The 13,483-nt window shown below is 42.9% G+C and overlaps 1 protein-coding gene across 1 annotated transcript in view; it reads right to left on the bottom strand.

Annotated features, from left to right (window-relative positions):
* Nucleotides 1–452: 452 nt before the first annotated feature.
* The window catches only part of Irsp53 (Insulin receptor substrate 53 kDa), a 295,332-nt gene continuing 282,301 nt past the window's right edge, over nt 453–13,483 (bottom strand). The window contains exons 10-14 of the mRNA XM_078178240.1: nt 10,918–11,121; nt 9,651–9,753; nt 7,202–7,451; nt 6,348–6,526; nt 453–4,576 (exon numbers count right to left, since the gene is read on the bottom strand). Of these exons, the coding sequence (XP_078034366.1) occupies nt 2,254–4,576; nt 6,348–6,526; nt 7,202–7,451; nt 9,651–9,753; nt 10,918–11,121 (3,059 nt within the window). The 3' untranslated portion in view covers nt 453–2,253. The remainder of the gene's footprint in view (nt 4,577–6,347; nt 6,527–7,201; nt 7,452–9,650; nt 9,754–10,917; nt 11,122–13,483) is intronic.

Below are 13,483 nucleotides of genomic sequence, written 5' to 3'. Positions count from 1 at the left end.
CAACGAAATTGTTCTTAATTACAAACGGAACTTGTAACGTTTCGCCGTTCGCCGTAAGAAAAATACTACAGTCGTTTCGAACGCGAACGTTTTATAATTAGATTTTAATCTGCTCTCAAGAAATATGCATATTTTGTTTACAGCGTTTTAATTTGAAACCGTCCTGTCGTTGTTTATTCTCGCAGCTGTGTTCTTTATGCATGATGTAACTGGACGTGCGTCCTGCTAATTATTTTCCAAGCTCCTTGCCGTCTTTACAATTTGCTTGAAGGACCTCGGTGAAATACTATTTCAAATGCCAGATAGTAAATAAATATATTGTTTCTGATTATGTATGTATTTTTGATAATGACATATTTTATTCGCTGGGAAAAGTGCGATTTTAAAAATAAAATATTTTACTAGTAAACAGTTTCTAAGATGATATTTCAAGTAGTGTTTTATCTGGAAATTACTGGAAATATTTTGCCATAGTGCGGGATATTTTATTTATTTAAATTATTATGAGATAAGATATTCTTACTTGATTAAATCGTAGTATAAAATATAATTATTTTGGTAATATAAAATGAACGAAGTAATTCTCCTATAATACTATAAACGTACATAAAAGATATACTTTATTACACTAGGATACTTGTATCTAAAAAGATAATAAATTGAAATAAAATATTTGATTTAGTGATATTTTATGTCCTTTTTGAAATACAATTTTATTTGCGAAAGAACGATTATTTAAAATAATATTTCGACTATGTTCTCTATGATTATTTCTTAGTTTTGAGAAAAATAATTACGTCCTCTCCTCCTTATAAAATAAAATATTATCTTACATTCTAATGCATAAAGAATACAGCGACGAGTAATGTACTATGTAATATACTATCAACGACGCGGCGTATTCGAGTCGCGTCCACGAAATGATCCATAAAACTCATGCTCGCGTCCTCGACGAAACGGAAAGCGACGTTCCGCCAACAGCACAAAATTCACAATAAATTAATGAAAAATCAAAACGGCGCGCAGTGTCTGCGTTGCGACATGCAATTGGAGCACTCGTTGGCAGGCGGTGCGTCAACATGCGAGAACAACAAACATATCAAGGAGCCGGAAGCTACGCTAAACTATGAATAATTATTGTACGTGCCACTTTACAGGAGCAATCCAAGCATCAACGAATTACAGCGGTGTCCTGTAACGACAGATCGAACAAGAGTTATGATTGAATCACCATCCATAACGTTGTTTTTCCGTCGCGATACGAAGCCACTCGTCACGTGGACGCGTATCGGTTCATCAGCACGCTCCGCGAGGCTCGATTAACGTCAACTGGTCGATTTGATCGTGAACGAGCGCCGACGAGAGCGGGAAACGTAATCGAGCAACAGCTAACGCTTGCTGGTAAGACAGGTGTGTGCGGCAGAGGTGCGCCGGTACACGATTTATTCGAGTCGGGCGATGGGGGTTGATCCATCGAGGCGGGTTCGGCGTTCGAATTCGTCGAGTTACTCGAAATCGTTACGAGCTATTCGATCGACTCAAATGCTCAATTTTAATATGACAAGGAATATTAATCGAAGTAGGATATCGCATGTACTATACATACAAGGTATCTAAAAAATATTGTAAACCCTTGAAGGAGGTAATTCCGCTGCTTTGTTGAAGAGTTACGAACGAAACACGCGGATCTTTAGCTCTCTAATTAGGTCGCGTTTTTCGATAATATATCGTTAATAAAGCCATCAAGAACATTTTCGCTTAACAAAAGGTTACTTCAAAAAACATCAGAAATGGCTTCCATTAATGATTTACAGGATATTTGAAATTACAACGACACCATTTCATTTCAATTAATTTGAGAATTTTTATATCAAAAATAGATAATCGAAATTCTACTGTACCTCGTATTTTTAGCACTTTATTATCCTGATTCTCAAACAACTCTTTCGAAGAGCTCGTCGATTTCGAGTGACCCGAAAAAGTCTAGCCGACTCGGCTGGTGAGATGCGAGCACACGACTAGCGGTCGGACACTTCGGGAGCAATGGGAAGGTCTATTCGTGTCGAGAGAGAAAAAATCAGAGCGATAACGATAACTAAAAAACAACTCAAATCTGAATAGAAATCATAAAAAGCGGTCCGCGAGCCGCGCGGCCATTCTTCTTCGGGACTGTTTCTCCTTGTTCCGGACGATCGGCGACCGTCGACGTGATCGCCAACGCGTGCCGTCACGGCCAGAGGGGATTCTCTAGGTTTACTGTTGCTTCTTCTTCTTCTTGTTCACCGAGGCGTCCACTCCCCAGAGATCGTACCAGGGCCCGCACGTATTTTTATCCCTCTCGCGATCGGAATCCCTGCGCAGCTTGGTCCTGGGCAACAGGGTCTTCTCGGCGACCGTTTGGTCCTTGACTACGATGCAACTGTACGTGGACTCCTCGTCGGACGCCTCCGTCTCGCTGAAGTTCTGCGTCATACCGTCCTCGTCGTCCGTGTACTTTTTCCTCCTCTCGTTCCTCTTCGCCTCATTGTTCTCCTTCAGCTCGGCCACGATCATGTTCCGCTTCGCCTCCATGCTGCGTTTCCGCTCCTTCTCGATGATGGCTTTCCGGGACACATTGCCCATGAAATAGGACCTCTCCTCCTGATGCATCCGGTACTCGGACCTCTCGACGGCCTTCGGTCTCTCGGCCGGCGTCGGGAAGTCCTCGAAGTAATCGGACTTCTCCGGTACGTGGCTCCTCTCCGCTGGCTTCAAATCCTCCGGACGTGTCTCGTTCGTGATCGTTACGTCGCTGTTTCTGGTCTCTATGCTGTGACGGGAGTGGGGGCTGCCTTCCGGGCTCGGCTTCTTCGGCTCCTCCGAGTTCCCGACGTTCTCCTTCGTCTCCTTCTTAATCATCTTGGGAATGTCCACCAAGGACCTGTGCTGCCAGAGCGCCATGCCTTCCAGGACGTCCGAGTCCCTTCGGAACCTCCAGAATGACTTGGTCCGTTTCACCAGCTTTGGACTCTTGGACTCATCGAAAGCTCGGCCGGTTTGGATCAAGTGTCCCACCGCGGTCGTCTGTCGCGGCAGCAGCGGCTTCCTATTGTCGTCCTTCAAGGTATTGTTGTTCGTGTCGTTCTTCTCCATGCTCCTGGGACCGTTCCTCGGGAACTTCTGGAGGTTGCCTTGCCCGAGTTGGTTCTGATATCCGTGTCTCTCGATCACCTTTGTCCTCTCCAGCTTGGTCTCGAAGTTCGACTCGTAGCCTCGCTCCTTGTCCACGGTGACCTCCCTGACGAATCTCGTCTCGCCGTAGATGGCTTCTTCTTTATCGGAGAACCTGCGCTCCCTGTACACACTTCGAGGCTCTGTAGGCCTCTCCGGTGCCTCCTCGGACGGCGGCCGGGGTCTCTCGAACCTCCTCCCGGACGCGCGCTCGATGTTCCGGTTCCTGTCGGGATTCTTCTCGAAGGTCCTGTCCCGTTCGTAAGTGGACGTCTTCTGCGGCATGGCCGGCGATTTGTCGTAGTAACGGTCCCTCTCCCGCTCGAATCTCTGCTGGTCCCGACCCCCCCTGTCGCCCTCGTTGTATCTCTCGTAGGGCGGCGGCGGCGCTTGTTTCTCCTCCCGGCGGTCGTAACTGCGATAGTCGTTCCTCCGCTCGATGAACTTCGGCGGGCTGTGCTCCCTCGCGTACTTCTGGGCGGTTTGCTCGAGCTTCTGAGCGATGTGCTCCACTTTCCGGCCGGTTTCCGGGATGGTGATCGTGCTCTCGTCGTCTGTGCCCGACGACGAGCCGGTCGTCGACTTCTCGTTCTCGTACTTCGGCTCCTCCTGCTCCACCGGACGATAGCCGCCACCGCCCCGACGCGAACTCCTCTCCTGACCGTCCGTCCTGTCACCGTAATACTTTTTACCCTCGTACTTCTGATAATCGATCCGGCCGCTGTAGCTGTCCTCCTCCTCCTCCTCCAGCTCGATCTCGTCCTCCTCCGTCTCCACCGGCTCCTTGCCCCGTTTAGACGACTCCCGTCGGTTCTGCTCGGCTTGCTCGTTGTTCCTTCTCGACGAACTCCTCAACTGCTCCTCGTTGTTCATCATCTTGTTCTTGTGGTTCGCGTTCCCGTGACCACGGCTGTTCTCGTACTCGTTCTTCTTCGACTTCTCCTGCAACTTCTTGCCCGACTTCCGGCTCGGACCGTTCTCCATGGTGCCGCGGTCCGAATAGTCCCGGCCGTTCTTCCGTTCCTGGCTGTCGTAGTGCCGGCTGGACGTGTACCTGGTCTCGCCGTTCTCGTTGCTCGGGTTCGCGTTCGACTCCGCCCACAGGTCCATCGCGGTTCGGTACAGCTGCCAGCTCTTCTCGTCCCTGGGTATCGTTTTCCAGGAGTCGTTCTCCCAGTCCTTGCCACCCGACTTCTCCTCCTTCTGCTGCTGCTGCTGCTGCTGCTGGGATTGCTGCTGTTGTTGTTGCTGATGCTGCTGTTGTTGTTGCTGCTGCTGTTGTTGTTGCTGTTGGTGGTGCTGCTGGTGTTGGTGCTGCTTCGCGGCCTCGGCTATTCTATCGGCGCGTGGCTTTCTTCTTCGTTGTCTGCGTTTTCGTTCGGGCTCGGGATAAGTAAGAGAAAGCGAGAGAGAAAGAGAGAGAGAGAGAGAGAAAAAGAAACAAAGGCAGAGAGGGAAAAATAAAGAAAGAGAAAAGAAGAAGAGAAAGAAAAAAAAAGAGACAGAGCGGAAGAGTGCAGAGAGTATACGGAGAGAAAACCAAGAGCCAAGTACTTGGGAAGGATTAGTTATGCGGCTGTCGAGCATTGTGGTCGCGATATTTGCGGGGATGGGGATTATGGCTGCCCGGCATCGCAGGAGCCCGGAGAGGTGAATGAGCCACCACCACGCCGTGTTTTATTTCCATCGACCGCGATAACGCATGCGGAATCTACAAATCAGGAGAGAAAAAACAACAATCGTGACTCCGAGGGGAGACAAAGTCTACTTGGGTGTGTGTGGTCTGGACGGATCGTTGGATTATGGGGCGGCCGTGACCGAGTCGTTTCCGAGGTTTCGGGATCAATCGAACGACGGAACGGGGATGCTGCTGATCTCTAGATCGAGATTCTCTCTCTTCGATGGGTTTCAATGAGAACATCAGGCCCTGAACCTCGCTCTGCTAATGCACATTAGCGATACATAGGGCCAGCTGGAACGCGCGCTCTGACGCGTTGATTGGAATTACGGTGGTCAAACTATTATGGTAACGCCGGGAGATTATATACTTGATACCGCCAGCAGATCTCTGACTTTGATGGCGCTAAAATGGACCCTCATTTTAACGGCGAGATAGTGTTTGACAATCTAATTACACCGACCCGATTGTATTCTAATGTTCCTGGACACGTGCGCTCGATTAATGTATTGCAGATCTTTGTGCAAATGTGTTCTGCAATAGTTACAAGTAGTGGGGATTATTATGGAACCTTTTTTGTTTTTTAAATCATTTTAGTGGAATGAAAGTAAAGCTTCGTTAATTTTCTATTTCGTGAATTTTACTCGAGTTTGAGATTTCAACCAGTTATTTTTATTGGAAATGCATAAAATCTGCAATTTATTAATCTTTTAAAATTGCTCAAAAATTTGCTATTCATTCATAACAGACTTCTACTTAATATAAATTTATATTCTATATCATTTTAATTTTTTTATGATATGTCTAACTTTTCAATTTTATGATTTCAATTGTTTTAATATTTTCAATTCTTCAATCTATTTTTTAAATTCTTTAGGTACACGTAAACTTTGTAATTGATTGCTATTGTATATATAAATTGAAAACACTTTGAAAATTAACAATTTCCAAGATCACACATCCTTCCTATTTAAACTAACAGCGCCGCGCGGCCACCACAATAATTCAACCATCCTCAGTAATCCACTAATTCCAAATGCATGCACGAACAATCATCAATCCAATATCGGCGAGCCCATGTATCGCCACGACGCACGAACTACACGCATGCAAAATAATTTGGATAATTAAAAATAGAGAATTGAAAATAAAGGGTTTAATGGAAAACGTTCGTTAGGTCCAAAAGATACCACGCTACGGTTTCTACGTTTTGTAAATTCTAAGATACCGAGAACCAGGGTTTGCGATTATTATTGGGGGATGTGGGGAATGTAGTAAGTAAGATACCAAAAGCTCGGCTGGGGGTCGGCGGGTACCATGATTCATACAGGCAACAAAGCGTTTCTACTAGGTTTTTGCCAACGATCGTCAACTACCTCCGTCGAGATTCAATTAGAGAGAGAGAGTTTCCAAATGTACCTTCGACGAAACGTCATGGCATGGCGTGTGTATCGCTTACCTCATCGCCTCGTCGTCGCTGTAGTCGATGTCGGGCTGAGCGGGCGGCTCGTTCGAGAACCCGCTGTCGTTGCTGCTGTGAAGCGACGTGACGACCTGCGGCGGCGGAACTGGCGGAGCAGGTGGCTGTATCCTGCGACCGCCGGCCAAAACGGTGGGCAACGTGCCCGATGGACGGATCTGAGGATACGAACACCGTCAACGTTTAGAAGGCTTACGGTTCCAACGTTTTCGACGATGTCGACGCTGGTCGCTTTTATCGCGCCAGTCTCGCGGAGATCGAAACTCTTAACCCCTTGCACTACGATTCCTTTCACGCTGCGTTGATCAGCACTTATTAATATTTTTAGTAAAAAGATCAGACAATTTTTGTTCCTTTTATCGTCTTTGTGTACTTTTGTTTCTAAGTTTTAATAACAGAAGAATTTAATCACCAAAATAATTTTTATACTAACAAAGTTTAGATTTAAAAAATTGTTAACTGTAAAACTGTTGGTAAGAGTCACAAGAATCAATTTCATATGTACAAAAATACTATAATATAAAATACTGTAATCTAGAAAAATTATTTTATATTTATAGTTAAAATGGCTTCGAGTGCAAAGGGTTAAAAATCCGTACCCAATTCTCTTCAACAGCTACACAAATTATATTAAAAATTCCACTTCATTATCGTCCAATACATATACCTATCGCATAGAAATCTACGGGCAAAGGGTTAAAAATTTTGCTCGCACCGTCCCCTGCGAACACTGATAAATGACCCCAGAGGACGCTGCTATCTGAACAGGCGAATCTTTTCGCGCGAAGATTAGAGAAGCTTTTAGCGAGTAGCACGCATGGCCCGATCCTCACCGGTTTCGACTGGCGTGCAGTGGGCGTAGCCAGATTGTGGGAACTGTTGCTGTTCGGCACGTTGGTCGGAGTGCCGGTGCTGTTATTGTTGTTGCTGTTGTTAGCGATGTTGTTCCCCACACCGTGGAAACCACTCGACACTTCATCCATGCTGCTCGGTGTCACCGGCGGCCGACAAGGCGGTGGCTTGCAGGGTGGCACTGCCTGCGGCTCCGATGCACGGCCATTGTTTGTTCCATGACTTGGCGATCTTCGGGCATTACCAGTACGATTGATTTCGAGGAAGGGGAAACAATAACCATATTGATATTGATTGAATCTGAATCGCTGCTAGTGTCAAGGGGGAGAGATTGCTTGTCCGAATATTGTTTCGCAAACATTGGTCGATGCAATCCTTCATCTAGAGATATGTACCTCTCTATATGTGTGAAACTACCCTTTAACGTTACATTATTCAAGCGGAATTTAATCATTTTTGCAATCATTGGAATTCAATTATTTCGTTCGAAACAATGTGTGAAATATTCTTAAATCGTTTTAGCGATGATCGATTCGAATAGCAAAGAAGTTAAAGAGTAGGTTAATCTCGTCCGCTATTGGCTGATTTAAGGTTTTGCAGCAGTTCCTTTGACAACTTTCAACGTCAGAGACGAAGCGGAAGTAAACTAACAGTCCTTCTATAATGTCTTTGTGTTCCGTTTATGCATTATTCATCTTTGCTTCGTTCCTTATTATCGATTTATTCATGGCCCGCGTTATGTATACTTTGTTCTTCCCGATGTTCTTTTACGTCGCCATTGCTTTAGAAAAATAACAACGCCGAATAAATTTTCTATCTTGACAATCTCGATAATGTTACACTATAGATCTCATCGATTCGACAGATTCCACTTTAACACTTTACCGATGGGTCATTCAGTTGTAAATATATTTATATCTTTATAACATTAGCATTAAAATATTTATTTTATCTATATTATTTACTTTATTCATCACAAAAGATATCTAATATTTAAATTCAAAATTATATTATATAGTAATATCTCAAGTAAAGTGTTAGTGTAAATGAACCCATATTTAGATAATAAAAACTCGAATTAATTTCTTTAAGGAATCTCTATTTTTAATAACAATATTTTTCTCCAAATAGCATTTCGCATCTGTCAGACTGTTAATTTACTTCCCAAGTTAATAACCAAGCTGCGGATTTTACATATTTACAACAAAAACGAGTGGATGAAATGTAACGAAGCAAATCGATTAAAATTCAAAAAATGTTGTTTTTATATCGTGCGATTAATGAAGACAATTTTTATTTCGCAGAAAAATCCGCAGTCTGGTAATAACAGTCGAGTAAATCGAGGTGGTAATACGTCGTGAAACATTCAGTATAGTGAATATTACAGGTCGCAGCGAATGAAACAGTGCACAGCGAGCTGGAAACCAGTTTATCGTGTCTATTCAAGCGTTATTATAAGGTTTAAGGTTGTAGTATAGTAGGTCAGTGAATTCGTTTCTGCACCAGCTACAGTATAAATATATTAATGTTTATAAAATCTCGATGACATCAACCTTTTATATAAAAAAAATATTTTAAAAATTTCTACAATGCAATTTGTAAAAAAAATACAGATGAAATTACTTTGTAAAAATTTGTTTAAAATTGGCAATTTAAAGTACGAAAATACATTTGAAATTCACTGTTGCACTTTATAATTGCCTAAAGCTGCATATAAAACAAATTCTGCGTCAAATGTTAGTGGACATTTTTTGGAAAATTCTTCAAAGTTAACATTTTTATAAACATCGTGACACTTGTAGATTAATTACTCAATGGTCAATATATAACATTAATACTCAATATTAATTAAAACCTATTGAACTTCTATATTTTATATTTAAAGCGTCGTTAAATAAATAATGACCACTCGTTAAAAAACATCTAAATAAATGCTTAAAAAATTCTTTTCGAAACGTGAAGGCAAATTTCGTTCCGGCCACGACGTTCCCAGGCCGCGCGGTCGTTCCACGAAAACGGTTCCATCTAAGACGCCGTATGAATGATTCAGCGTCGTATTAACATTTTTATGCGCGCGTAATTTCGGGCCGGACAATCGACACGGTAAATCACACCGTTGTAAGTTGGCCCCCGGGTCACGTGAAATTTCTATCGGCCGGACCCCGTAAATCGGCCATCGGAATAAGAGGATTTAGGAGAGCAGATGCAACAATAACACCAAGACGAGCACGGTTTAATGGGAATGGCCGCATCGATGCGCGATCCCGTTCGCCCGTTATCGTTCTAGATTAAACGTAATTGCATTCGACCCCGCGCAATTGTTAGCAACGGAACGCGCCGTAACAAGATCTGCCATGATATCGTTCCGGCAAACGCGGCCACCGAAGGGGCAGCGCGCGCGCGGACTTTCCTGTCTCTCTGTTAACTTACCCAAGAGTATCGTCGATAATAATTTCTGTGTACGCCAGTGGGAACCATCCGGAGCTGTGCGTGCGCAGATTCTCCCCGAATTGCCAGCCCTTCTGACGATCTCCTAATAACGCAGTTCCGTGAAAACAGATATTACGTTTATGGCGTTTGTTCGCGGGGCGGAACGAAGCGGAACGGGCTCGATAAGAACTACAGCATCCGCGGGATAACGAAGTATTCCCCGGGAACTGATTTCTTTCGTGCCGTCCCGATAAGCGATGGAGAAACATAAGCTGGGTGTTCGACGTTAGATCCGGTTCTCGCGATACGAGGAACTTTTCTTTATTCCGCCCCTTTATGAGCAACCGAATTACTATCTCTGTGTGGTACTTTTTCTTACAAGTTTGTAGCATTAATTCTTGATTTGTCGATCATTAAAAGCTTTACATTGCTTCATGATAATAATGATATATTTATTCAAAGTTTTAGCGATTTTTATTTCTCTATTATTTGAAATTCTATTTTTTAAGATTACGAGAAAAATTTTAAAAATTAATTACGAGAAAAAATAAAGCTGTAGAAAAGGTACCAACGCATTTTGTTTTAAAAAGTGAGCTTTTACTTTTACAGTTTTTAATTAATAAATTTAACTGGTACATTCAGCATCCCTTAGCTTTCAACACTGTATATCGTTCAATTAATACTTATCTCAAATGCGTGGAAATAATATTCAAGACTTTCTTTTCGCACGCAATAAAAATATATTTATTTCAATTAAGTATTCCAGATTCATCTTGTAAAATATATATATTAAATATTTATTATATATCTCTAATATGAATTTGAGTATTTTATTAAATCCAGAAACAAATGATTTCAAATGAAGCATATGTAATACAGTCGAATATTATTTCCAAACATTTATATTTCATAGTTAGAATAATTGTACTCAAATCTGCATAAACTTAAACAATGACATTAACTTTTCCATGGTGGCTAGACGCCATTCTATTTACTATTTCCAAATATATTTATTTTTCATGGTTAAAATAACTGTACCCAGATCTACATGAACTTGAACAATGAGATCAACTATTCCGCGTTGGCTAGACGGAATAAAACGGTATTAAAATGGCAAATAAAACGGAAAACCGGAATTAAATTCAGCGTCGTCGGTAATCGTAATTTGCTAATTATAATTACCGGATTGCTGGCCGTATTAAAGAGGAAAGCGGGGCAACGTACCGACGTAACGAAACAGGCGAACGTACAGACATCGAACACTCACCCATTAATGCGATGAGATCATCCTCCAGGAAGCTCAGCTGATTTTCCCCGGAGCTCAAATAGGCATAGACAGCCCTCGCGAGGGGCGCATCGCCCCAACCGCCTGAACTCACCCCAGTGCCGCTGCCGCCCCCGCCCACGCTGCCGCTGTTGCGTGATGCTGGAGGCGCCATGGACCTCGGCCTCGGCGGGATATCCGGAACCTCTGCGAAAACGAGGAGGAATACGATTAATTGGGCTCGTTTGCGCCCTAATGTGCCGCGCGGAGTATTAGGACTCTTTGAGAGGAATCATTTTAACGTCGGGATTCCGTGCACCCGTGCGCCAGCCGTTTTATTTATGCCGGAACACCGCTGCCGAAAGCTAAATTCAGCCTGGGAACGTGGCTGCACGAAACGTGGATCGTCGTGGGCTCTGTATTTTTTTAAATTTTCAAACGTGTCGTCGACGAGTCTGTCTCGTACGTAGCCGTAGAATTTTTAAATATTATTTCGGGGGAATTTTAATTATTTAGGGAAGTGCATTGTGATGCGTCGAGAGCGACAAGAATTGGATAGTAAAATTTGAAATTTTGTAAGAAGACGTGATAGGTGGAACGATGTTTAAAATAATATTTATTTGAAGGAAAGATTGCTCTTTTTGTAATTAAAGGGGAAGATATATTTTGTTGTGCGAAGAATTAGTTATTCGAAATGCTTTTGTTGAATAATGTATTTGAGAGCAATATTTAGGCTTTGTATTCTTTAAATGTCTATTAAAAATGCATAGAGTCAATCAAGCTGTGGCTTTGCATAAATGATTGAATAAATACCTATAACCTATTATACTAACATCATCATAAATGTTGGCTATATCTGTCTATAATTAAAGACATAACACAGCTTTATTCTCATATCAAGAGAATATCTTTCTAATTATTTTAAAATAGTATTTAAAATTAGATAGTACATTGAATTATAATATTTAATATATTTTATTTATACATTCTATTATAATTCTATAATTATGTTTAGAATAGTGATAGATTCACGTGGCGAAACAGTTACTTACATAAACACGGTTATATCTCTTTACTCTAAAACTACTAGCGTCATCGTAAACTAAATCTATAGCCAACACATTTCTATGTCGCAATAACTATACCAAAAGAATGAATCTAAAATACGAAAAGTCGCGTTGCAAAAACCAGCCTTAAAGAATTTTCAGCGCATACTCTTATAAAATTACAATATCGCAGCATGAATTCGTGGGATTAGCGCGTCAAGGATTACCGCGTCCTGAACACCTGGTTTCGGTAACAGCGAAGACAACGAAGGAAGTGTCGTCGACGTCGAAATCAAAGTTAACGGGAGAGCATGTGAATTCCCCGGCGAACGCGTTAGCAAGACAACAGCCGATTCGGTGGCACGATACGGCCCGAAACGTACAAACAGTTTGTTTCGCACAAATTGTTTCGTTGATCCCTCCCCCCAGTTCCCCGCATATCCATTTTCTCGGCCACGCCAGCCCCGCGAGTTCGTATGCACCTGCCGCAGGTTCTGCCCGTTCTCGTGCCGGTGTTTCTGTTTCGCCGCGCCCTGTTCCGACCAGAAGAATGGCTCTCGGCCAAAAACGAGGCCGAACGGGCCGCGCTTACTTGAACATTTCTACCGAGTTTACGTTCTCCCCTTTCTTCTTCTTCTTCTCTCTCTTTCTATCTTTATGTCTTTTTCTTTCTCTATCTCTTTTTATTTTTCTTCGTCTCTCTCTATCTCTTTTTATTTTTCTTCGTCTCTCTCTATCTCTTTTTATTTTTCTTTGTCTCTCTCTATCTCTTTTTATTTTTCTTTGTCACTCTCTATCTCTTTCTATTTCTATCTGTCTCTCTCTATCTCTTTTTATTTCTCTCTGTCTCTCTCTATCTATCTTTATATCTCTCTCTCTCTAGCTCTCTATTTTTATGGCTCTTTCTCTCCCTCTCTAGCTCTCTCTCTCTAGCTCTCAACCTTTGTCTCTCTCTCTCTCTCTCTCGATATATATCTTTATGCCTCTTTCTCTCCTCTCCTCTTTCGTGCCTCTCGCTTCCTCCTCGCATCGGTCGCCGATCTATTTCGCCGCCGCGTTATTACAGGCGAATTTATACACTTGGCCGGCGCGCAGAAACGACCCCTCAAAGAAACTTCTCGCGAAATGGAAAGTTTCGTGTTATTTAGAGGCTTGTTCGGGAAAATGAACATCGCGGGCGCGCGGCACTGTAACAAAAAGTTCGGTGTATCTTACCGGGTAAGTTAACGGTCGAAGCGACGAGCCGGGGACGAGCATCGCCCCCCGGGAAATGAACGAGCGGCAACAATTCTTAAAATCTTCTGAATTTTCACTTCGCTTGCCGGCCGCCTCCATCGGATTCGAATCTTTTGCTTCGCAAGTTTCCGCGGCGATTTACTTCGCGAGGAACGTCTGCTCGGAGACCGTTTAACAATGCGGCGGGATTCTCGATTGTACGAAGTGATCGTTTGCCCCCAGAGGGTACGTCGATTATTGTTAAAGATTTATTTTGATATTTTATTTCGTTTTTATGGTGCTAGTGA

This window comes from Augochlora pura, chromosome 4 (assembly GCF_028453695.1).
Source record: "Augochlora pura isolate Apur16 chromosome 4, APUR_v2.2.1, whole genome shotgun sequence".
Classification (NCBI taxonomy): Eukaryota; Metazoa; Arthropoda; class Insecta; order Hymenoptera; family Halictidae; genus Augochlora; species Augochlora pura.
This window is presented reverse-complemented; position numbering and strand designations above follow the sequence as displayed.